Source organism: Plutella xylostella, chromosome 23 (genome assembly GCF_932276165.1).
Source record: "Plutella xylostella chromosome 23, ilPluXylo3.1, whole genome shotgun sequence".
NCBI classification, from domain to species: Eukaryota; Metazoa; Arthropoda; class Insecta; order Lepidoptera; family Plutellidae; genus Plutella; species Plutella xylostella.
In genome coordinates, this window is record NC_064003.1 from 5,568,824 (window position 1) to 5,595,750 (window position 26,927).

Consider the following 26,927-nt stretch of genomic DNA (forward strand, 5'->3'; position numbering starts at 1 on the left):
GGGAAATTTAACGGTGAAATCTTTTATTTAAAACTCAGGCTTCAAAAAAGCATTAAAAACAAAAAAATCTAAGGGATGGATTGGAAAGGATATTAGATAGAGGTAGAATTAATAAGTCAATTAATTATTATTAATAATAGACTAAAAAAGAACAGAAATTATTTTTTATCAATCATATTAAACTGTACCCCTTTTATATCTCTAGTCCATCCATCCAAAGGTTGTCTGGAAGAGATCGCTATAAGCGATAAGACCGCCTTTTGTACCCTAGTTAAGTGTCTATGTAAAATTGTTAATCATTTCTTGGTGTACAAATAAAGAGTACTCTATCTATCTATCTATCTATTAAATACTTAATTATAGGTAAGTAATTCATGTTTGTTTTGCTTTGACTAAAATTGGACTGATAATTATTATTATTCAAGCATTGGGCAGGGTAAACATAATAATAGTATACTTATTCGCAAAAATACAATTTCGGCCAACACTTTTATCCCAACGACTGGACTATGATCGGGGTGTCGGTGGGACGACGCATGCGCGCTCCCGATCACCCAAAGCCTTCCCCGCTCGGCTCAGGCTGTATGTCGCCGAGCCCGCGAGCGGCCGCCGTCGCGCCCCCACCCGCATTCCAAATTCAAAAACACAAATCGATACGACAACTTTTTGTGCCAAAATTGAATTTAGAACCCTTGTTTTTAAAACCGAGCCATTGTTAACGGCCAGCCACAAATACACCATGTGATTTTCATTAAGTTCTGTGCGTATGGAGTGATGTTTGTGTGATAATGAGTGCTCTAGATGTGTGTGCGTGAGCTGTGAATGATTTTCAGGTACGTTTTGAGTAGTATACGTAATTTATATCAATTAGTCAGACTGTCGTTAAGTTTCATGAGGAGAGTATGTTAATTAGCTTGCAATATTCCGTTGGGAATACTTCAGTAGGGCTCTGGGATGCTGAAGGAAAAGTAACTGATAAATTCAAGTTCAATTATTAAGTTAAATACCTTTTAAGAGCTGTAATCAAATATTCATACATACATTAAAATATAGAAATGTATCTTCTAATGCTAAGAGTAATAAACGCATGAAACTGTAACTACTTAGCTCCGCGGTTCACGCATACTTTCTCGGTGTTATTGAGTGCATTTATAAGGCTTCCGTTAATCCATGAACCAAATATTCTGTTGGTCAAATGAGTACTTACGATTTTGAAATGATAATGAGTACCTACACCTTAAGATAATTATAGAGATGTACATATTTAAAATCTTTTCCCCATGAAATTTAAGGTTATAAACATACCTGGCTTTAAGTAATAATGACAGTTTCAGAATAGACTGTAAATATTTTATAGATATTGGTATCGATTCTAAAATGCTAGAATAAAAATTAGTGTTTTCAGAATCGGCTCTCATTTCATCAGTATACCAGTCAATCACTGAACCAGGAGAAGCAACTTTGATTCGTCTGGTACTCGCAGAGAGTGGTACAACACTCTGTCATCGGCAGCCCTTCTCCAGCCACTACCGGCTTCTTGTCCAAGGCTGTTGTCCAGATGAGTCAAGGGGCGTTCCACTCACTTCACGCGTACTTTTGCCTCATCGTAGTTTCTGCTAGTGCGCTAGTTCTTTTCTATCAGTAAAGGTATTTTTCAGATATTATACTTGTCATTCAGAATGTAGATTTAGGGTGACTTGCATAACAAAGTTAATCAAAATTAAATCTATGACCTCTTGCTCTGACATTATACTGTCAGAGCTAGAGACAAACAATTTAATTTTGAGTAACTTTGTTGTGCAAGCCACCCTTAGTTATAGTTTACATTAAAATATGAACAGATAAAATTAATCAAATCATCATCCCTTCTTAGCCAATTAACATTTACGAGTATTGTTTTATTCTAATTAACTGCCAAACTGTGGTAAAACAAATTTACGAGTATTTATAGACTACAATATTACAATGGATTCTATGTATTTATATGAGGTTATGTTTCATTTTATCATGACTGCCAAAAATATGCATAGCGAACTATAAATAATTATTGCACCTTATAACTAAGAGCATTTAAATAGCTCTCTTGACTTTCAAAGTTTCCGGCAAACTGACTAGGTAGTAAGTGGTAGATTCTGGTCTTAGTTCTTTGCATTTCATAATTGCGCGTTCCGATTTTAACCACAACAGGTAAGAGAGTAGATTTACCTATATTTTTTGTCATCAGAGTGTTATGTCGTTTCTTGGAGTCTCCCGCGAATTCGGATGATGTTGATCCATAATTTGCACTTAGTTGCCACAGGCTCCAAAAGTTACACACATAATTGCCACAGTAATGCTCCAAAAGTTGGCAAGAACGAGACCCTGGGCCACCGCCTTGCGGCTACTCCGCTTTTGCAATACATGTCTAGTTTTCTTAATCATCTTGCGTTCATCATTAGCCTAATCATTTCACTACACGTAGGCTTCTCCTAAAGCACGCCACTGGATGCGTATAGCTTTCCGTATGCAATCATTACCGGCACGACGTACCTTTCGCAAGTCGTCACCCCATCTAACCGGAGGGCGTCCTACACTTCATTTGCCCGGTCGCGGTCTCCACTACAGAACAGATCTTGTGTTCGTGAAAAGCAATTGCTGCGTATTCTGCAACTAAAGCCACCCCTGCAACCGCCTGCTAACTTCGCCTCTCTGGAGTCCTTAACGAGGGCTGAGTCAAAGCTATCACGAATAAAGGTTTTGTTCGGAAGGCGACGCCGACGGAGAGTTTTTTTATGTATTTTGAAGTTTGAGAAAGTGGTTATTTTTGGCGATGATTGGTGTGATAAATCACTTGGTATTATTATAAAATTAGAAACCTTCATTTAGCAAAGTATTTTGAAAACTACTGGAAAATCTGTACAGGTTCCCAAATTACCTTTTTGTAGATCGGAACGGAATTCTATTTTCAACAACAAAGCGAACTTAGAAAATGTAACCGAGTCACCGACTCTAATATTAATCTGTTACGTTTTAAACAAAGAAGAGCGGCGAATAGTTGCTCCACTCCGCTTTACTTTGAACCATTGATGGGGCAAATAATAGAAACTTGGCGATATTGTAAAAGTTTTTAAAGATGGCGTACTTTGTTGCAGGATGGGCGAGTGGGCGTTCTTCCTTATTTTGTTCTTCGGACATCTTTCCGCTCTGCCGGATACGATAAGAATAGGTATGTGCTCTATTTATAACTACATCCCGTTATCTCAGGACATTGTGTTTGCAGTCTGCAATGAATATGCAGATTGCATTATAAAATTCCGTAAGCTTAGCGAGTTAAAAAAGCTAGTCTCGCTTGCTGGAGTCTACTTTAATGTTTATTTAAATTCTGAAAGCTATCTCAAGTCTTTTAGATGTTTAGAAAAATATTCTCATACCTAATTTATAAAAAAATTTTTCATCAAGGTCCCAATTTTAAGCGTCAATTTAATGAGTGTGTATGCACACCGAAAGCTCACTCAAATATAAATAAGACGATTTAATCTTTATAAGTTACACAAAGTTTTTATTCATTTGCAAAAGTCATGAGCTCCTCCTCACATAACTTAAATAAACTATCATACTTGTTTAACATCCCTGCGGCTGTTCAGGTTTGTTATCGACGTCGATAAACTCTATTTAATCGCGTTCCATCAATCATTGCGCTGTATTTATGTTGAATCACGCTAAAGTGACGTTTATCTTCGTCGATAACAAACCCGTGCAGCGGCAGCAGACACCAACTACAGTTTAACTTCTTCCAATCAGGTGGGCTATTCCACCCCGAAGATGACAAGCAAGAAGTGGCGTTCCGGTACGCGGTAGAACGCGTGAACGCGGACAGGGCTATTCTGCCGCGCGCCAAGCTTCTGGCACAGGTCGAGACGATATCGGCACAGGACAGCTTCCACGCGTCCAAGAGAGGTGAGGAGTTTTAGCTTATCTGTGGTCTGTGATTGGCTACAGGAAAAAAAAAACGTTTAAGGGCTGATGTTTCAATGGTCCAATAAGAGTTTTCTGGTGAATAATTTGTCTGTATTAGACATAACATTTTCTGTGTAAAATTAGCCCTTGTTCTATGGTAAAACCAATTATTTTAGAGCATACTTATACCTATCCGTTTATCGAACTGCTTATAAATAAACATCCCTTAGATAATGTAAGGGATAATATATTGTGGCTGCTATAAAAGGTGCATAAAAAGTTTCCTGAAAAATCTGGTGGTTCTGAGCTAGAATCTTTTTTGATTGCTGGAAATTATAATAATTATATTCTATCGTCTTGTTTATCCTTGCTTTAAGGATATAGGTTGGTAATTATAATAAATATGTTTATTCATAAAATAAGCTTATTACTAATTACATTATGCCTCTGTGCCTGAACTAGGCCAAAGACCTGTTTTTCAGGCATCAGCGCTATTTTAATGTATTATGCAATGCGAAAAGAAAATAAATTACTTAAAGCTCGTACTTGAGAGCTGACCGTTCCATTTCCAATGTTTACAGTAAGATAATCCGCGACTTATTCTAACAATACTAGTACTAAGAACCTAACACGTACTTAGAGATCTCTGTGTAAGGCCTAGATCTTCGCGTCGGATAAAAAAAACACATGAATATAAAGGTGTTATTGTTGGGTTGTTATCCGTCTAGGTCTCCTTTGTGTGAGGAACGTAATGTGCTTAGACTCGACGGGCTTAGTTGAGTGATATCGCGTGTTTTACTAAGCGAGAGTGTGACAAATTTAGTTGTTATTCTTTTATTATGATATTGCTGCTTATTTGTGTCGCGTAGATATATAGGTACCTGCTTATACATATTTATTTTGGGTCTCACTTCGGCAGGATTATTTTGTTGGTAAAGTAGCTTCGTAGTTATTGTGTAAATATTGTTATGAATTCACTAGAAAAGTATTTACAGACAGACGGACAACAAAGTGATCAGGGTTCCAAAAAATATATTTATACAACAACTAATATCAAAAATATATTCACGATGTTGACTTATTTTCCTGACTGGTTGGAAAAGCGCATTAATTATCATCAAGCAATAAGGAAATATGAAATACCAAGGACAGCAAGGAGGAAACATTATACGACTTACCCTACTCAGTCTGCGGTCTTCAATCAAACCATACAAGTGAGATGCGTTGCAAGGACTCGCAATATTGTGGCTGGAACCAGGATTATTTACTAAACATACAGTCGCGGTCAAGTTAAAACATATAATAATATATTGATACAAGAATGAGAAGCTTCATAAAGAGTAAAATCGTATATATATATATATAGTGACATAAAGTCGATATAGTGAGCCGTTTTTACGTAGTATGGCTCAGAATATCAGCTTTGTTTTATAAAGCGATGCTATTATACGTCCACGTCACAAGTCATATTCAAAGACTCCGTCTTTCCCAATTAAGCTGGATAAAAAAAAAACTTTCCACATACAAACTGTAAGATGAGCTTGAAGCGAGTGTGAAATAACGGAAGTCTGATACTTCTTCTTCTTCTTCCTGGCCTTTCTCTTATTCAGGGTCGGCTTTGTGCTTCATGTCACGCCATTTTACCCTATCCTCTGTCATATCCTCATTCAGTCCACACTCTCGGAAGTCTGATACTACAACATGCAAAATTATTACACTCCCTCCCATCGTCTTATCCGCTCATCAAAACCGCCTATCTGCAGGGCTACCGACGCCAGTAATTACTTATAAGGTTGGAAACGCCGGCTTAATGTGGAATCATACTAAGTATTAACTTACGATGATGTAGGTCGCCGTAACATCTAAGTACGGTTAATACATTTTCCCAGAACAATAACCTGCCAAATGGGAAACGTCTCTATGTTTGACACGTAATCTTGTACAGGTGGGTACGTTTGCTTACTCGTGCTTTCAGGACAGACACATTGAATCAATTATGTTGGCGGTGATGTTGCGTGATTAGAATATGCCGCAGGTTGTTGAACCCGTGTCGTATTGGATCATAGTCTATCTTGTATCAATGTGAATCTTGATATCTGCTTAAAGACACATAACTCAAATCTAACAAAGATAATTTCGATTTTTTTAAACGTATTATAGATTTTAACAAATAGGTAATTGTTAAAATCTATAATACGTTTAAAAAAATTACCTATATATAGTATAACACTTTCAAAAGTATCATTGCTGATTCCATTTTTTTATATTATGCAAACTAGGCATATTGCTGTACCCTTTTTCTTATATTGTCTTTAATTTGGCTAATATAAACCGTCTTATTAACTACCTACGAGTTTCGTAGCGTGCTACGACCACAAATTACCTAAGAAAGCACTTCTACTACTGTGCACCTGACTGACAAAAGTGGCCAGATGTCATATTAACTAGCTTTGACGTACCCGGCGTGACCACTGGTTCTTGTTGGCCAGGTGCACAGTTAATTCGCACGAATAGTATATAAAAACACAATGTTTCTCCCAGTATGTCACCTACTCCGAAGCGGGGTAGCAGCCATCTTCGGGCCGCAGTCGGCGCCGGCCGCGGCGCACGTGCAGTCCATCTGCGACACCATGGAGCTCCCTCACCTGGAGACTCGCTGGGACTACCGCACGAGGAGGGAATCCTGTCTGGTGAACCTGTACCCACATCCGGCAGCGTTGAGCCGAGTAAGTGCATAGAATATTCTAGGATAATGCTGGAAGATTACTCTATACTGACAAAAAATGGGACTGACGTGCAATCGGCTATCACAGGGAGATAGAGTCGTGGCTTCTGGAAACATCGTTTATTATCATAATAGAGTGACCCCTCTGTTCCTCTCCACCATACGCTATTTTGAACTTTATGATGAAAGAATAATAAGTTAGTTCAGGTTGAAGCTCGAAACGTAAAACCAGCAGAGAATGTAGCGGAAACTGTTACGTTATTGTCTCGAAATATTCGCTGAATTGAGTAAGTGAAAAACGTAGGTTTTCGCGCTTAGGTGCCTTTTGTATAAATTGGCGTTTTACGTCGTCATAATTTTGTGCAAAAGGTTCCCTAGAATGTAATCATGTATTCTTGGAATCCCTTAAAATGATTCCGTAAAATGATATAAAGTAGGTATACTGGCTTACCTGACCGTTTCAGCTATATCGCTTCATATTCAAAGTGGCTCTTTTTCTAGGCTTACGTGGATTTGGTGAGGGCTTGGGGCTGGAAGTCATTTACGATAGTTTACGAGAACAGCGATGGGCTCGTGAGGCTTCAGGAACTGCTGAAGGCACATGGACCCTCGGAACTGCCCGTCTCCGTGAGACAACTACCTGATTCACATGACTACAGGTGAGCAATTATATGACTCTAGTTTCTAATTAACTATCCAATTTGATGGCTAGGCCTAGGAATATCCGGTTACCACACATTTATCTTAGCACATGATGTAAATAAGAAAATTTTGTTATATATTTAAGCACGTAAAAGGTGGGGGTGTTATGATGTTTGCGTTATACCTAAACTTTGAAATGTATTTAAAATATACTGTCCTTTATTTCTTGATATAATTAAAGCTGCATTGAATGTAAGCGAATGGTAAACGATTTGCCTTTAATTATTCTTCTCGGCCCTTATTTCCATCCTAGTACCAAAATATATTGTTTCAGGCCATTACTGAAACAGATCAAGAATTCAGCGGAGTCCCACATAGTGCTGGACTGTGCCACGGACAGGATACGCGACGTGTTGCAACAGGCGCAGCAGATCGGCATGATGTCTGACTACCACAGCTACCTCATCACGTCATTGGTAAGAATAATTAAGAATCAAACGAACTTACCTTGTGAAGTTTGATGTCTAATTATACGAGTCTCTCGAACGAAGATGATTACGATATTACATGCAGCACGCGAGATGATACTATCCTAATCACACTTTTAAAGCCCTAAAAATAGTTTTATTTTTAGCACTAACAAATTTGTGCCTGTGTAGCAGGGCCTTATATTTGTCTATGGCCCTCACCATTTCCGTTGTCTATGGTGCCGCCGTTTTGTTCGCCATTATTTCAGAGCAACTTTTTATTTTATTTTTTAAGCATTGGGTACCTAATAGGGCAGGGCGGGATTGTAATCATCTTCGTTCGAGAGACTCGTATAATTAGACATCAAACTTCACAAGGTAAGTTCGTTTGATTCTTAATTATACTTCGTTTCTCTCTCGAAGATGATTACGATATTACATGCAGATGTTCAGAGCATCGAAAAATAAAATAAAAATAAACACATGAATAATCAACAATTATCCAAAAAATTATTATTCATTCAATTTAACATAGCTTATATTAATTAAACTTAACATCTTCTCATAGTGAGAATTCAATCGATAAATGTTATAAAAGTTAAAATAAACTTAAGTCTATTACTTAACATATTCAAATTATGTACCACAATAAGTACTTAATTACCTACTTACTCATATAAATCCAAAATCAACATGTTCTATGGAGAATGTTAAAATCAGAACAAAATAAAAAACAAAATCAGTGTCTGTTGAGTTACAAACGTCTTTATTATAGTATCTTAAGAATACCTTGGAATCCTTAGTCCAGCCTGCGGCTTTCCGAATTACTTCTAAGTTGACCCCAGCTCTATGAGCTGCTGATGTAGACGCATGGCGAGTACTATGAGAGCCATAGACTTTAACGTCTATGCCACTCTTCTGTAACATAAATTTGACCCAGTGGGATAGTGTTTGGGTAACAACTCTTTTGTGAGGCTTCTGATAGCTAATAAAAAGATATTTTTCTTGGAGTCTTAAATGAGCTGTCCTATCCATGTATGATTTAAGGCAAAGGGCTGGGCAAACTGTTGGGTTTTCTTTAATGTATGGCAACATAATCAATGGTTGAGACGATCCTGGTTTAGATGTTTTAATTAAGTCATCAATTTTAATAATAATTTTATCTAAATCAAATGTAATATTATCAATTTTAATCAAACTTAATGTTTGCATTCTTTGTGCGGATGCTAAAGCCAGCAAAGTAATTGTTTTATGTGATAAATCTTTAATTGAGATTGAATCATTGGGTAAATTATTAGTAATATAGGTTAATACTACATTAGGGTTCCAAGTGTTATTGTATTTTGGCGCTGGTGGTTTTAAACGATAAACGCCCTTAAAAAATCTCTTTACGGATTCATTACAGGTGACCTCCTGGCCTAATAAAATTGACAGTGCTGAGCGGTGGCTATTAAGTGTACTATAATTAGCTCCAGAATTAAATTTTTCTGTCAGATATTCTATTACTTGGCTAGTATTGGAATTGCAATAATCTATACCTTTAATACTGCAATATGCCCACCACGCTTTGAGTGACGCATTGTATTGCTTCAGTGTATTGTGAGAAAATGAAGCCATCATAATGTTAAGTGAGGTGATGGGGATCCCACGCTTCATCAGTGCCTGCCTGATAATCTCCCGGCCATCAGGGTTAGCTATGCATGGAGCGGATGTGACTCCCTGAAAGGGGAAAATAGCAAATTTTTATTAGGCTTGAAGTATAAAACTTCTGATATGAGTAACTTTGACCAAACTGGGAACCATGATTGAGTTGGCCAAAGTGGCACAACTAAAACTCCTTCTGCTTTATCGAATTTTATCTTATGTAGAACTTTAGAAATTAAGCTGAAGGGTGGGAAAGCATAAAATCTTAATCCCTCCCAGTTAAATGTGAAAGCATCAACTATTTCTGAGTTCGGATCTAATTTCCATGATGCATATCTAATACATTTGTGATTTTGAATACTAGCAAACAGGTCAAATTCAGGGGTACCAAATGCAACTGTCAACTGGTTAAAAGCATAGTCAGCCAATTCCCACTCCGTGTCTATATTAATTGCCTGACGAGATTCAAAATCAGCTTCCTTGTTGTTACTAGACTGTATGTATGATGCAAATATATTAATATTGCGCACCTCACACCATTGCCATATATCCCGTGCAATATTGTTTAAATGTGGGAACTGTACTCCACCCATTCTATTGATATAGGCAATAGCTGTGGTATTATCTATTCTTAACAGGATATTGGAATTATTAAGGTGTGATGCAAAGATTTTAAGTCCATAAAATGCTGCTAGCAATTCTAAGGTGTTGATGTGCTGTGATAATTGGGAACCGTTCCAGTGCCCATGAGCTGTTTTATCATTACAGACAGCGCCCCAGCCTGTCGTTGAAGCATCACTAAATATTACAATATCATAGTTATTTGTTTGAAATGAGCAATATGAAGAATCAGTATTGTCTCTCCACCAAATTAAATCATTATTTAAATGCGCAGGCAAAACCATTGCTTTGTTGTAATTATTTGAGTATTTGAGAGCTACAAACTTTTCTCTCTCAAATTGTTTAGTGTACACCCAGCCATACTTAACAGCTGGGCATGCTGATGTTAACAAGCCTAAAAACTTAGCAAACTCCCTGACCGAGCATTTTTTAATATTTAAAAATTTTGTTGCTTGAGCTTTAATACGACTTTTCTTTTCCTCTGGCAACGATATGCACATGTTAACCGAATTAAATATGAAGCCTAGGAAGGTACATTCTTTCCTGGGGTATGTCTGGCTTTTTTCCTCATTAATCAAAAAACCTAGTTTTAAAAGTATATCTCTGGTTGTTTTTAAATTGTCAAGACAGTCTTTGAATGTGTTTCCAATAAGCATAAAATCGTCCAAGAAATTGACAGACAGGTATCCTAATGAACGTAAGTAGTGTAAGACGGGCCTTAATAATTTGGTAAATACATATGGGGCTGTACAGAGACCAAAGGGTAGGACATTAAATTCAAACAATTCACCTTTCCAGGTAAAACGAAGATAAACTCTATCACTTGGAGAGATGGGCAGTAAAAAATATGCATCCTTTAAATCTAGGGTTGCCATGTAAGAGTTAAAATCAATAAGCTTTAGAGCTGTGCGATAGTCTTCCATTTTAAAATGGGTGGGATTAATGAATTTATTAAGTTCCTTTAAATTTAAGATAAACCTATGCTTTCCATTAGACTTGGGTACTGTGAAAATTGGTGAAATAAATTGATTTTCGCATGTACTACATGGAGATATGAAACCCGACTCTAACAGGTCATTAATACAGTCATTGATAATTAGAGTCTCTTCGGTACTATAACATTTACTTTGACTTGAAACTGTTTGATATGGTTCATTATCAAATGGTATTTGGTATCCCTTAACCCAAGACAGGATAGTTGTGTCATTGGTAATATTAATCCATTCATTAATGTAATACTGGAGCCTGCCTGCAGTAGGTATAGGTTTGTGTACCTGTGATAGAGTATTTAACGGCGTCGGTTCTGCGGTGGGCGGCTGTAGTTCCGTGGACGAGTCACCTGCGGCGGCGGCGGCGGCGCACGGCGGTATTCCCACTGCGCGGGCGCTGGCGGCGGCGGTGGCGGTGGTCGCCGAGGCTGGCGGGGGTACGCTCGCGGCTCGGCGACTGGTGCCCGAGGTGCCCCCCGTACGTTTAAAGCTGGTTGGCTACGAGGCATGGTAGTGTTCAGCTGTGCACGATGTTGATGGTTGCTAGAATTGTATCTCAACTCGGAAGCTGATACAGATATGGCCTTTGAAGTCTTCAGGTGTTCAGTCAGGTTGGACCCAAATAGGTTATGGTCTATTTTAGTGTTCTTTATAGTGTCTCTTTTAGATTTGTTAACAGCATTGATAATGGCAAACCGCCTCGATACAGACTCCCTGTGATGGATATCACATAATAGGCGGCCGGCATCACTTAGAATTTTTATAAGTTCTGGATCACTATGCCTCTCTGTTAGTGTCATATTTAAAGCTTTCCAATTGCTGAGAGGCAACTAGCCATGACATCTTGTTTCTTCTCAGAGTAGGCATCCTTCTTTATATTAAGGTCATGTAGCGCCGACTTCACCTCTGGGTTGAGTTTAGGTGGCCTGATAAATGCACAGTTTTCTGCTGGTAAGTAATGTTTAGATAACTCTGATTTCTCCTCCTTTGTGAGCCCGTTTAGCAGAATGTGCTTCCATCTATTTGCGACTTCCTTGTGCAAGTCGTCACCGAATTCCTTAATTTGAGTGGGGTCAGAGCCAAGTAACTCCAGCACCTCGGGGTCCAGCTGGCTATTTTCTTCTTCCGTAACCAGATTCACATTTTCGGTAGCTGTGGTAACATCTGTAATTGTACAGAAAAACAACCGGTCAGTTTCACATTTGTAGGTTAACTTTTCCACACGCGATATACGCCGGGAAAGAAAATACCTATTTGCGTTATTTTATTACGCTCATTATACATGGTTATCATGACATGAAATCCATATATCTACACACGATAAACGTCGAGATATTATGAAGGAAAGATCAGTCAACCACGTGTTCTAACCAAGTTCTAACAAGAAGATTTCACAATTTGTATTTAACATCTGGACCCGATATGCACTTGAAACTTACCTTCATTGCCTTCATCAGGGACATAATCACAGAGATTCATGCTTGCTGGCGATTGCGCAGGAGATAGACACACACCTTGTGAAGGTGTCTCACATCCATCCGACGACGAGGAGGAAATTCTTCTTTTCTTCCTGACAAGTTTCTTCACTTTTTTCATTACCTTTTCCAGTAATTCACTTTCATTTTTACTTCTTTTTCTTTTCCCCATTCTTATCTAGCTTTTTTAATTATTAATTTTCCTTGTGCGACGTGACTCGGATAACACAAAATCGAGTAATGGCGAACAAAACGGCGGCACCATAGACAACGGAAATGGTGAGGGCCATAGACAAATATAAGGCCCTGCTACACAGGCACAAATTTGTTAGTGCTAAAAATAAAACTATTTTTAGGGCTTTAAAAGTGTGATTAGGATAGCATCATCTCGCGTGCTGCATGTAATATCGTAATCATCTTCGAGAGAGAAACGAAGTATAATTTGGCACTAGAAGCGTGAGCTAAGTAATAGAACTGGTAGACATAAGGCTGTTCGCAAACTGTTTGCTGCCGAGTGAGTTAGTGACATTGGTTTTAAATATACGCTGTTAGGTAAGACTCCACCTATCGGTATCGTACGCATCGCACCAAACGGATTGTTACAAATGTATGGTGAAACGGCGTCGACAATGCCGATGATGTGGACGCACCTGTGTGAATTTCTACAGAAAAGAATACTAATAAAGAATATTTCTATAAGTGCAAAGAATACTGAATGCGATGCGTCCGTCGCGTAAGTTGCCGAAAGGTGGATGCGAGCCTATATGCAGAGATAAGCGCGCCTTTGCCTACTGGGGACGCAGCCTAAGTGCTAAATCCATTCCAAGCTAGTTAATTTGTGTAATTACATTAACTGCCCATTTAAAATATCCAGATATATTACCAGCGTAATTTAAAAGACGTTCAAAAAAATAAACAAATTGCTGACGTTTAAGAAGCCGAGTAAAATATTCCAAGAAACTCTTTCAGTAATAAGTTGAACTCTGTAACTTTCACAAAAGGATTTCCCAAACGTTTTTCTTGGAACTGTTATATTAAAATTAAAGTAGGGAGTTTGTTCCGCTATTCTTAATCTTTAATCCTGTTGGAATTTCCAGTTACATTGTTTTACTTATTATTCAATGTAAACTTTATAAGCAAAATATATTCAATTATAATCATTAATAAACTTGAAATTAAAAATCGATTATGTAGGCACACCTAGAACACAAGTAGAAGTTAATGTAATTTCAGCTAGAAACAGTCGTCTTTAGCGTGTTTTACATTGAATTCTACATTCTAGGTACCTACTGGATATTGGGAGGTTCTAAAAATTTGATTTAGCATGGATTTAGCATAACAAGTGCGTGAAACGTGGTAGTTTTGGGAAAAATGCTTTCAAACGGAAGTTATGGCCTTACACTTCACTCTAAACCTCTTTTTCACCAGGATCTCCATAGCGTAGACTTAGAAGAGTTCAAGTACGGCGGTACCAACATAACAGCTCTACGGCTGTTGGACCCAGAGCGGACTGACGTGCAGAGGGTGATAAGAGATTGGGTGTACGATGAAGCGAGAAAAGGACGGAAACTACAGCTCGCCCATACATCTGCCAAGGTAAGTGAACATACACATTTTATAACAATCCAATTCATTACTATGGATTTATAAGATAACCATTATGAAATCTCACCTGACTCACCTTGCTATATTTAATAAAAGTTATTAAATAGATGCATTGGGTAGTTATCCCTATATTAATGAAAAAAAAGAAGAAGACATAGCTCATAAACATCACTCCAACAGCGCACAAACCTCTTCCCAATGCACTGCATGACGCTGCTCAAGATGTTGTGGCCAATGATTATGATGACCATGATTTATACTGTGCACTGTGCATTAACTTGGTGTCAGAAATGACAAAGAATAATTTTGATATCAATTTTTTTGTTGTTGACATTAATGGATTCTATGGCAAAGTTAGCGTTATCGCACTCAAGCATCTACATAATACATAAATGGCATAAATGCTGGAGTAAACGTGTTAAATTACCAGTTAGGATTCATTTCCGTAGAGCTGCTTCCTCTGGCCTCAACACGAGGGTAAACATGGCAACTGGGTCACACATCTGTACAGGCAATTTCTGGGACAACATTAGTATTACTGAAGTTGTACTGAGATTATGGAAGTTGTTTTGGAGTAATTACTTGAAACATTATTATTATTATTACGTACCATAACTCGGAGTGAAACTGACGACTGGAATAGCTCAATTAGTGGAAAGAGATGGAGGGCGTAAACTCTTTTAATACCTAAAATCTAAGAGTAAATTTTTTGTTGCAGGAAAATATGACGTTTATAAAGGTAAGCAAAGAGACATTATTTTAGTACCTAAGGGCCAGCTTTTTTATCCACTGAAAACTTTCCATGAAACCCTCACTTTACGAAAAGGCCCTTTCCGAATTAGGAGTAGTTTATTTAACTGATTTCATTTAACAAGGAAAAAAATATTTACCTATGTTATTTATTTATTCTTTCTTCTTCTTCCTAGCCTTTTCCTTATTTAGAGTCAGCTCTGTTCGTAATACCACGCACTATATTTTAAAAAAACTTTGTTTCTCTCCATGTATCTCTCTTTTTCCTAAAACCCTTCCTTCATTGGAAGGAGACCCGTGCCCCAGCAGTGAGGACGTCATGGGTTATGATGATGATTATGATGATTTCTCTCTCTCTCTCTCTCACGACGCTTCGTCCCACAGACAGAGACAGCGCTAATGTACGACGCGGTGCACCTGTTCGCGAAGGCGCTCCACGACCTGGACACGTCGCAGCAGATCGACGTGCGCCCGCTGTCCTGCGAGGCCGAGGACACGTGGCCTCACGGATACAGCCTCATCAACTATATGAAGATCGTGAGTGTTTTGTTTTTAACCTCCGACTAAAATAGGGGTGAGGGAAGAGGGGTGTTATAAGTTTAACTTGTTTGTGTATCTGTGTGTGGAAGCGTAGCTCCCAAACGATTCACACTATTTTCGATTTGTTTCTTTTGTGACATAGCTAATGTTACCCCGAGTGATCTTAGCCATATTTAATCAAAATCGGCTAAGCCGTTCAAAAGTTATACTACTTTTAGTGTTGAATGTCGTGGGTTTTTTACGTTGGTAAGTTTAAGTTAGGTTAGGTTAGGTTATGTACGACGGCGTTGATGTACGACGCGGTGCATCTGTTCGCTTCGTTGCGTTCGCTTCGTTCGTTTGAAGGCGCTCCACGACCTGGACACGTCGCAGCAGATCGACGTGCGCCCGCTGTCCTGCGAGGCCGAGGACACGTGGCCTCACGGATACAGCCTCATCAACTATATGAAGATCGTGAGTGTTTTGTTTTTAACCGAGGTCACTCTGGGGTACATACAAGGTGTTTGATCGAGTGACGTATCAACTGTACCTCATATTCGTCTGGAACACAACCACAGACTGCGTCTGAATCTTTCTTTACGAAGATTTTCTCTAGTTTGACTGTTCCGTAAACAAGTATTAAGTGCTAATTTCCCCATAGTGGGTAAGAGCATAACCAGGGATTATTGCTTGACTTTTGACACATCTGTCAAGAATTTAATATGGAGATGACGTATAATTGGTCAACTCTTCCCTGCGTCTGAATCTTTCTTTACGAAGATTTTCTCTAGTTTGACTGTTCCGTAAACAAGTATTAAGTGCTAATTTCCCCATTGTGGGTAAGAGCATAACCAGGGATTATTGCTTGACTTTTGACACATCTGTCAAGAATTTAATATGGACATGACGTATAATTGATCAACTCTTCCCTGGTTACGATTTAACCGACTATTGTGAAATTTGAGCTAAAGATAACTCAGCCCGGTTAACGATTTCTAGAAATACAATAATAAGTAACTAGCGCTAAGTAATAATGGAAACAAGCAAAACACAAAGTAAACCTGTTTCTGACAGGACGATTTCTGCCTATTTTGAATTAATTTCTACTCTAAATTTTGCTTCCAGTATAGTTGTTTCTATTCGTGTACCCAGGGTTTTTTATTCGTCTAGAATATAAAGAAAGAACATTTTGGCAGTTCTAAATTTAAAAGCCTTCTCAACATCCTTAATGTTTATGTAAATTTGACCATTTCGCATGCGCCGAGAAGCACAAACCAGCCGAGGCGGTCTCATTAATCGTAGCTTGCTACCGCAAACCAATTTGCACTGGAACAAAAATTCCATTACGAACCCTTTAATTTCGCCCTAATTGATGGCTCAAAAATATTCGCTGAAAGCCTAGAGCACAGTAAAGCTATTAAGTTGCAAAGTAACGTTTATAAGGCAATTAATAAATGGGGAAGCGGCAATTAACAGAAGGATTAAGTGTATAAACGAGATTGTACTTTGCAAAGCTAACGGATTAACAGTGGGAATAGTACAGGACTGGTTGCCACAGTCTGTGGAACAAGGCCTATCGGATAAACTTGTAGAGAAACTGTGTAGTTCTGAAGCTTACATTGTTGTTCATTTCAGCCGCAGCTATTGAGCGTTGAGCGTAGTTGCGTCATTTGGTTTCAGCGTATCTGAGTTGTGACAGGGCAAGACCATCTTGCGTTATTGGTTGGCGTAACTATAGTTTTGTTCTTATGTATATTCTCTTTATGTTGTTATTGTGCCTTCTTAGATATATAGAGTAATTTTTTTGATCCCAAAAAACTTTAAAATTTGATAAGAATAGGCTCTCTCCAAGCGTACCAAGGCCATGTGGAATAAGGAAAAATATAAAGATATGCATGAATACTATATTTCATCCAAGATGAACCTCCATATAGGGAAGTTATCTTGTAACTTCATTTGTTATTTTTAAGTGATTTTGATAATTTTCATATTTTATTATTTACAAAATACACATACCAAATCCTCACTGAATACTGAATAAACTATCTAGGCAAACTTAAGGAAGATTTCATTTGAGGCAGAGCACAACTCCCTAGATTATGTCCGTCTAAAGTTAGAGACTTTGCGCAAGTTTATAATCTTGATTGAAACTTGAGTTCTCAAGAACTAGGTGTTAATGTTATTGAGTTACCTGTAACAAATTGGGAAAATCTCGGAACCGACGATCCTCGTGACTGGGTTTAACTAGCTCTACATTATTTTCAAAATGAAATATATTTTTTATGACAGTAACATATCAATAACAGTACAAATATAACATTACCATTATTAACTATGTAATAAGTACACATGGGTACAATCCGCACAATACAAATATAAATATAAAAGAAAATCGATTGTGATGGCCAAAGCCACAGCGCAGATTTTCAATAGGGCCACCCCTAATTTCCACTAACAAAATCCATCTCATCTTCTTCAACCAGGTGGAGATCAAAGGTCTGACCGGCGTGATCAAGTTCGACCACCAGGGGTTCCGTAGCGACTTCTCCCTGGACATCATCGAGCTGACCCGCGAAGGCCTGCAGAAGGCTGGCACCTGGAACTCTTCGGAGGGGGTCAACTACACCAGGTCTTACGGGGAAAACCAGAAGCAGATTGTTGAGATTTTGCAGAACAAGACCTTGATTGTTACTACTATTTTGGTGAGTGTTGTTTATTTGGATTGTACCTAGTTATGCTAAAGTTTCAGGACTTTCATTAAACATAACAATGAAGATTATGAACAGATAGCTAAACCTAAATTCTAAGTATACTATAAGCTAAACACTGCAGCATAATACAGCGCTAAGCTGAATACCCTTTGTAGCTTTTACGTCATACGCTCGTACCTCAAGAATATTACGGCCCTACCATCTGTCTAGTTCATACAAGATAGAGCAAGCCGCGAGCCGACGGAACAAACGGGAGGATTATAAAAAAAAGTAACGAGATGAGTAGACGATAACAAAACCAGGAGGCATAGAGGGGTCACTCTATATGACGAAAAACTAAGTTTTGGAGCTTTGCTGTGCGAGCCAAAACTCTATCTCGTTGTATTAAACGTGCCGTTTGCATGACAGCTCTAGTTAGTTCGTTTTTCGTCAGTATAGAGTAACCCTCCAGAGACAGAGGCATTCACGCTGAGCATTTTACTACTCTCCCGTGAGCCACAAAAGATAAATTAGGCCCTGTATTTTTATTTTTACGTTTACGACTACTATTTCAATATACACCGTGAATGGGGATATAAGTTTTATGCTCACGTAGGCTCGATAAAAGGGATGGAGGAAGCCGAGATAATGTTGAGTGGTAGTTTAACAATTCAAATCAGTAGTTTTTCTACGTAGTGCTAGGACAGACTAAGCCGTCCGTACTTCGTCCGTGCGTTTATTCAAACGGCTAGGTACCTACTAAATATCAATGAGTTCCACTATGTATAAAAGGCATTTTTTTATAGCTTGAAAATATATTTGTAAACTCTCGTTAAAGTTCAGATTAAAATTAAAATGCTATTCAGTGAATCGATCATACACATATGCTGTATTCATGTAGCTGTATATTATTAGCAATAAACTAAACTGAACACTATTATTTTATCTACACAGTGTCCTTAAAGAGATACACACATAAAGAATATTATGCGAAACAACTCTCAAAACCCACCAACTACATCATTCCTGTCAACCAACAGAGCTCACCCTACTGCATGCGGAAGGAAGCAAGCGAGAAGCTGACAGGCAACGCTCAGTTCGAAGGATACGCCATCGACCTCATCCACGAGATATCCAAGATCCTCGGCTTCAACTACACCTTCAAACTAGCACCCGACGGTCGATACGGCTCCTACAACAGAGAAACAAGAGAGTGGGATGGCATGATACGAGAACTGTTGGAGCAAAGAGCTGACCTAGCGATCGCCGATCTCACCATCACTTATGACAGGTAATGATTTAAGCACGGACTGTGGCCGGTGTTCGGCCAGGAGTTATTGAGGCAGATCGCAGATTACAAGTTTCAATGCGATTGGGGACAGGTTTGGGAAACTTGGGAGGGTTGAATTGAATTATTAACAGTTGTTGAGAGATTATACTTTGATTCTAAGAAGAGGAGAGAATTAAAGAAGGCATTGTTTTTTTCCCTTAGTACAATTACATGATGTTGAATAAAATATAAATTTACGATTAGTCTAGCATAGGCAAAAAAAAATCTAATGAGGTTAGCTCTGGAGTACATAACGCAAACAGTTATCAAACTGTGTGATAGTTCATTATTAATCGCTAACTTCTTAGTTCAAAGCCGATACAACTACAACAAAGTAGGACAACGAAGTAGAGAGTTAGTAATTTTCCTGTATGATTGAATTTTAACACACTATACCTATGTATGTACACGTACGGTCAGCTGCATAAGTCGTTATATACTTTTGTACCTTGTCAAACTGATGAACCGTCAATATTTCAATGAATGGATAGGCGGTTTCAGATTGATAAGGTACAAAAGTGTATAGCTACTTATGCAGCTGACTGAACCTATGTGTAATTTTATTGTAAGTCTGAACTGCCAATAAAACATGCCTTTTCTACCCCCAGAGAGCAAGTAGTGGACTTCACGATGCCATTCATGAACCTCGGCATCTCAGTCCTCTACCGCAAGCCCATCAAGCAGCCCCCCAACCTGTTCTCCTTCCTATCTCCATTGTCATTGGACGTATGGATTTATATGGCCACCGCATACTTGGGGGTTTCCGTGCTTCTGTTCATTCTCGCTCGGTAAGTGTTGTTTTGTAAATTGTGTTCGGGGATGATAAGCAAGAGCAATACTTAATTACGTAATAGTAATACCCTTTGGCAATGCATGTGGATGATGTTGGAGTGGAGAAAAAGTACACCTACTTATCTGTATTTCTATGTACTTATAGGTAGTTATCTAACTACCGTTTTTTTCTTTTAATCTTGGGTACCCAACTGTGTGACTCATCCTCTGTATCCAATATGTGCTAACAAGTATTTATTTTCAGTTTCCCATTCTTATATTAACTTTATCTAAATGAATGAATCCAATAGGTTTACCCCGTACGAATGGCACCAGACGCAATCGGCCGACGGCGAAAAAATGGTCAACATTTTTTCTCTTGCCAACTGTTTGTGGTTTGCCATCGGATCCCTAATGCAGCAGAGCTGCGACTTTTTGCCCAAGTAAGAGGATTTAGAACTTGCAGGAATGCTACTACCAAACTTTTATTTCTATACCTAGTTCTAAATTCAAGGAATCTGACACACTCTTTGCCCTCTGCCGACATACCAGCTATAAAATACAAAACGAAAATCCAAAACTGCCATAAAATTGCAGCATTTTGCCAAACATCGCAAATCTTCCGTTACAATGTAACTTTTAGCAGCTAATCTGCTCACCGTATATTGCCTCTGCTCCATTTAACTTCCGGGTCAAATGATAGAAATCTCGAAGTGGAACATTTATGGAAAATCGGGAAGCATCAATTTCGATGCCTATTCGGGAACAAATTGGGTTGTTGAAGAAGCTCTGTGTCAGCGGATGCGATGGAGTGTGTCGGGTTCCGTGCGCATAGGAACCCCAGCGACTGTCGACATGGCCTCTATTGTGTGAGTGATTCGGGCGTGTTTGCGCGCAGGTTCAGTCCGTACGAGTGGGACAGTCCGAGGAACTGTATTGACGAGCCGCCGGTTCTGGAGAACCAGTTCACCCTGTTGAACTCGCTGTGGTTCACTATCGGATCCTTGATGCAGCAAGGTTCGGATATCGCACCGAAGTAAGTCCCGTCCGAGACAACCGAGGGCTACAATTCCACTCGTGCGATCACTTCCAGGAAGTAAGGGCCCAATTAGACCGGGCCGTAGGTTTGTTTTCGATTGTTTAAACTGCGGAGGGAAATGTAGCCTTCTGTTACAGTTACGCCGTTTTGACGGAGAACCTTTGGCTAATTAGTTTGGAAGTGGTTACGACCCTTTGTGTGTTCAAGCATTGGTAGAGCTCGACCATACTGTTTCACTATTTCAATGAAGACGAGACGGAAATTTTAACCTAGCTTGGTTTCTCTAGTTGGCTAACGACTTGGTAGTTTAATTCGCTGATTGATTCTCTAGCTAGATGAGTGTTTCAGTAATTCACTTGGAGACTGTTCAATGACTATTGCTTGCCTAGTATCCATAGCTTGCTGCATCAAAGTTTGATATTGTTGTAGGATAAGTTTGACGCCAGTTTCACACGTTCCATGAAATTTATGAACATTTTCTATGAGTATAAAGTTTATAAGTTTACTCCTAGTTTTATTACCTAACTAAAATACTCAACATAATGTTGAACTCTGCTACTAAATCACTTAGAATTTAAGTTGTCACGTTCATGTCACAATCAATTTAATCACAAGTAATAATTATAGTACGACTACACTTTACTTAGAAAAGAGTTGAAACCCTCTTTAATCACACTTATGAACGTATTTTTAATTTCTCTTTTGTACATGTTTATCGTGACAGAATAAAGAGTTTAAAAGCAATTTTAAAGACGGTTTTAATCGGAGGTATAGCGAGCAATTTTAAAACAATCAAATTTAAATTATATACCATGTCGGAATATACCAACACTCTTGTCATACTTTGGTTGATTTAAAATCAGCTCCGCAATAGTTATGGACAGCCACATTAAGTTTTTGCACCAAAATGACCTAGACATGAGGTTTCAGTAAAGGACGCGTGACGCCGAGCTTCAATAGCTGCCTAATGAATTCTATTGAACTACTAGTGTCATGGCGACACAATTGTATTGTCTGCTGAAACCTTATGTCGTCTACTACCAAATAACATCTTAACTTCAAAGTTCCCTCACTAAGACCTCCAACCCCATGTCGCTACCAAATAACTCCAGAACTTCAAAGTCCCCTCACTAATGCCTGCCACCCCCCAGGGCGGTCTCCACCCGGATGGTGGCCGGTATGTGGTGGTTCTTCACCCTGATCATGATCTCCTCGTACACCGCCAACCTCGCCGCCTTCCTGACGGTAGAGCGCATGGACTCACCCATTGAGAGTGCTGAAGACTTGGCCAAGCAGACCAAGATCAAGTACGGAGCTCTGAAAGGAGGATCTACGGCGGCTTTCTTCAGGGTATGGTTATTTTTAAAAGTTATTACACTCACGGGCAATGAAATAGTTCCACTCACAAAATGCCGACACCAAACGACCCCAATTTTTTCAAACATTTAATTAATTTTTTTTACAAAATCTTAACGTATTTTTTTGGTAATATCCTGATGCTCTGTTAAATGTACTTCAATGTTGCAGAAGGCCTTTAGCTAGCCTTTTCCGTTAAAGAGTAATTTGGTGTTTTTTCTCATTGGAACCTTTTTATTGCCCGTGAGTGTATTATATAATGGGGACACACTTCATACATGGATTTTTGTACCCCAGCTAGCCATGTTGTTTTCGTTGCGGCATTAGAAGTATAGGTAAATACCGGAGTTTTCATAGGATACATTTTATACGCAGCGTACGGTCAGTTTCATAAGTAAATAGGTACTTTTGTACCTTGGCAAACTCGACAAACCACCTATTCATTCATTCAAACATAGCCAATTTGTGTGGAGCTAGGTATACTTATACACTTTGTGAAAATTCTGAATAATGTTCTTGTAAATACAGTTATAATATTTTCTATGTTATCAAAGGTTCATAATATGAAATATTAAATATACTCGTATATTGTGACTAAAAGCAATTTCGTTTTATAATACAAATTATACCTACGTCTTTTAAATGTAACATAGAAAAATAAAATACTATTTAAAGCAACCTTGTCTGGCATTGAGCTTATCTTTGTCAAAGCAATCTATAAAAAGAAAAAAAGTATTCATTTCACAGTCTAGCCTATCTAGATGACTACCCACTCGAGGATCTAAGTTATTGTGGTTGTTGTTTCTTAGTTGCGTCCTTGTAGTGACGTAAAACACTCCCCGAAGATAAAGTTTCTTATAGGTAGTTTTTATTTTATTTTGAATCTAAATTAACTGTACTATATTTTTATACTCCATATTTTAGTTTTACCAGTCCCTTTTCAAAATTCTATATCATTTTTGGAACACAATATAAGTGCCCATAAAAGATTATACAGGGTGTTGCAAAAAGGGTAAAAACATGATACTTATCATATCTCCCATAGTAAAAAGTCACGTGACCAACAAAGTTTCCTTAGTTTAGTATACCCTTTTCGAAACACCTATATTAAATTATTTCCCTCCATTGTTAACAGGACTCAAACTTCTCAACCTACCAGCGCATGTGGTCCTTCATGGAGTCAGCCCGACCGTCAGTGTTCACCAGCAGCAACAAGGAGGGCGAGGAGCGGGTGATGCGGGGGAAGGGAGCGTATGCATACCTCATGGAGTCTACGACCATAGAGTATGTGGTTGAAAGGAATTGCGACCTGACGCAGGTTGGGGGCATGTTGGACTCGAAGGGATACGGAATCGCTATGCCGCCAAGTGAGTATTGATTTATTTTTTTGTGGAAAGTTTAAGTTTATTAACTTTTTCAATGATCTGACACTCTGATCAATACCTAAGCTTTCTAAAGAAAGCGGTAAATAGCCTGTTCAGCGGTAAATACATAGTGTTTCAGGTGCATTTTTTGCTCAAACGAATGTATGTTGGAAAATGACTAGAAAATATTTTCATAGTAGTATCAGATTTATGAGCCCTGTTTTGCTTTTTACGTAGGCAGGATGATTCCTTTTGTTCTTAATCAGAACCATACTGTTTACACAGGTAACAATACCTATTTTCAAAGACGTTAACAACAATAAGTTCGTCGTTTAATTAGCAGTAACCCGAGCTGCTTTCATGTTTCCTTAGACTCTCCGTACCGAACGGCCATAAGCGGGGCCGTATTAAAACTGCAAGAAGAAGGAAAACTCCACATCTTGAAAACAAAATGGTGGAAAGAAAAGCGCGGCGGAGGATCCTGCAGGGTAAGAACAACTTTAGTCCCTATTTGCGTTTAATTAGTATGCTCAAAGCAGATTCGTGTTTCAGCCCTGAGTGTTGAGGTCTAAAGTGCTTTGGCAAGGAGACTCTACAAACAGTGTTCATTTACATCACTTGAAAGTCAAATGATCGAGAGATCTTCAGCTGAATAATATCCCTTTTAGTTTCAATATCAAATACGTTTAGCGTTAATCCGTATGACTGGAATGTTAATAGTAGGGCGAAACGATTATTGCCATAGGATAAACTGACGCGTAGACTGGACATGGTTTATTATATTTCAAATCATTTTAATATACCATATGTCATGGTCATATACCTGTTTATACAGAGTGTTGCAGAAAAGTATTTTTTGTGAATGTTCAAATCTTGTAGAACAAAAGTTTATTTAATTTTTTTTATTTTAGGGAAGCTTTCAGTTGTTCAAAATGACCCCCTGAGTCACCCCTTTCGGCTTACCTTTTTTGCAACCCCCTGTACAGATATGTCTCATTATCACAGGATGACACATCGAAATCCTCGTCAACTGCCAACGAGCTGGGCCTGGCCAACGTGGGCGGCGTGTTCGTGGTGCTGATGGGCGGCATGGGCGTGGCCTGCGTCATCGCCGTGTGCGAGTTCGTGTGGAAGTCGCGTAAGGTCGCTGTTGATGAGCGGGTACGTTATTATAATATTTAAAAAAAAAACTTTTTTTATTATTATTTTTTTGTCAACAAATGTTCTGAACTAAAGTTATCTTTTTTTCTAGGTTTATTTTTGAATCAGGTATTCGTTTGGTTTTTATACAATGTTTGGTATTTATGCTAGAGTGAGAGTTAGCTGCCATTGTGAAATTGTTTTTTTCAGTAAGCTCAGCCATCAGGTTTTATTTATAAATGTTTATAATACCATTATTATAATGAAACTTTAAATATTTTTTTCCATTGCCACCACGAAACAACAACAACAGAAGGAAGAGGTACAATTTTTCTAATACCCATCTAAATTTGTGATTTCCTTTGCAATTCTACCTATTGAGCCTTTGTGTTCAGGCGTCGTTGTGTTCCGAGATGGCGTCGGAGCTGCGATCTGCACTGAAGTGCCCGAGCAGCGGGGGCAGCAACGGGGGCGCGGGGGGGGCGCGCGACGGCGCTGGCTCCCCCTACCTGCACTACGGGTTCAACACTAAGAGCCAGCTACACTAACGCCCGAGTTGCGCCTCCTCGCCACCGAGCGATGTGTAGGCCGCTGCCGTGTCTAAATTCTCATCGATCTATGGACTTTGTGATGAAATTCACGATATGACTTTTTGTAAGTGATCTGTTGAATTTAACGCGAATTGGGACTGTTTTGTTTTGGATATTGTTCTATGGAGATTCTTGTTGTGCTAATTTATATTTAACGTAAATTATTGTAAATAGCTGCATAATATCTCATCGTACCTACTTTACTTACAATAATTTCAGTGGATTCGAAAATAGCAGTTTTTTTGTGTTACCATTAACTGATTTGTTAAAGCTAATATAGTACATAAATTTTATTTTATCAGACTGTATATAATGTGCCAATTTGTTAATAAGTGCCAATACGGGACGATGTTGTAGTACTTAGATATTTTTATCAATTTAATTAATATAATTTACTAGGAAATAATTATAAATGAATTATTGTAAAGCTCATAATGTTGAGTCCCTATTGAATAAAACTACATAATATATTATGTTTGATGGTTATTTACATACCTATGGCACTAACATTTTAAAATTGATTTGACAACTTTTGAAATAGCTACTATATACTGCCAAAATGTCTTGTTATTAATTTAACAATCTTGTCTAGTAAAGAATTATATCTCTAAAAGCAATCATAGAAATGTTAAGATTCGTAAAATAAAGGCTACAATTAGAATAATAGGTTATCTATGTATCTAAATAGAAAAAGACCATACTTCTGAAACATATTTTATATTATAACTTGAAATAGATAAGTAAGAAATTTCAATAAAAAAATACCGGGCTATATCTGTGCCAAATTAAATAAGTACTAATCTTTTCTGTACCTAATGTGTAAGTTTGGAAGTAATTTGTAAATAATAAAATGATTTATTACGAGTTCCTATTTTATTTTATGACATTTCCAGGCTAATAATGATTAAATACACAAAATTCGGATCCGAAACCAACCAAAAGCCTTTGAAATACAAAAATCTTTGCTAAGAGATTCCGTAACTAAGATATTCGCTCATTGATAAAAAGTAGTCTATAGTAAGTTGTATCGCTGCTGCATACAATACAGGTAAATATCTCGTGAAAAAAATTGATTCAACTTAACATCAAAAAGTTCCAATGTCATAGCAACTTACCTACACAGTGGGTGGAACTTTTACATTGCTCGCACGTTAGTAAGTACCTACACTTGTAATTCTTCACGTATTTTCAGAGGGTGACGGGTTTTCGGAACAATAACCTACCTTCGCGAAGTTAACTGGTAAAACTCTACTCTGTTTGGACAGTTCAATCTT

The 26,927-nt window shown here is 38.3% G+C and overlaps 2 protein-coding genes across 2 annotated transcripts; one reads left to right on the forward strand and one right to left on the reverse strand.

Annotated features, from left to right (window-relative positions):
- The first annotated feature begins 531 nt into the window (after positions 1-531).
- On the forward strand, positions 532-25,905 carry LOC105386287 (glutamate receptor ionotropic, kainate 2). Its single transcript, XM_048629560.1, has 19 exons — positions 532-833; positions 3,132-3,205; positions 3,781-3,936; positions 6,478-6,662; positions 7,163-7,320; positions 7,638-7,779; positions 13,928-14,095; positions 14,823-14,843; positions 15,239-15,391; positions 17,857-18,075; positions 19,104-19,354; positions 20,002-20,181; positions 20,476-20,607; positions 22,355-22,553; positions 23,695-23,926; positions 24,296-24,411; positions 24,929-25,084; positions 25,377-25,385; positions 25,459-25,905. The coding sequence occupies exons 1-19, from the start codon at positions 823-825 to the stop codon at positions 25,609-25,611; spliced, it is 2,715 nt and encodes a 904-aa protein (XP_048485517.1). The 5' UTR covers positions 532-822; the 3' UTR covers positions 25,612-25,905.
- Positions 10,476-12,662, reverse strand: LOC119691190 (arp2/3 complex-activating protein rickA). The gene is given in 3 exon segments (XM_048629558.1): positions 10,476-11,832; positions 11,835-12,188; positions 12,464-12,662. Coding segments are annotated over 3 exon segments (1,020 nt in total). The 5' UTR covers positions 12,621-12,662; the 3' UTR covers positions 10,476-11,323.
- Positions 25,906-26,927: the final 1,022 nt, after the last annotated feature.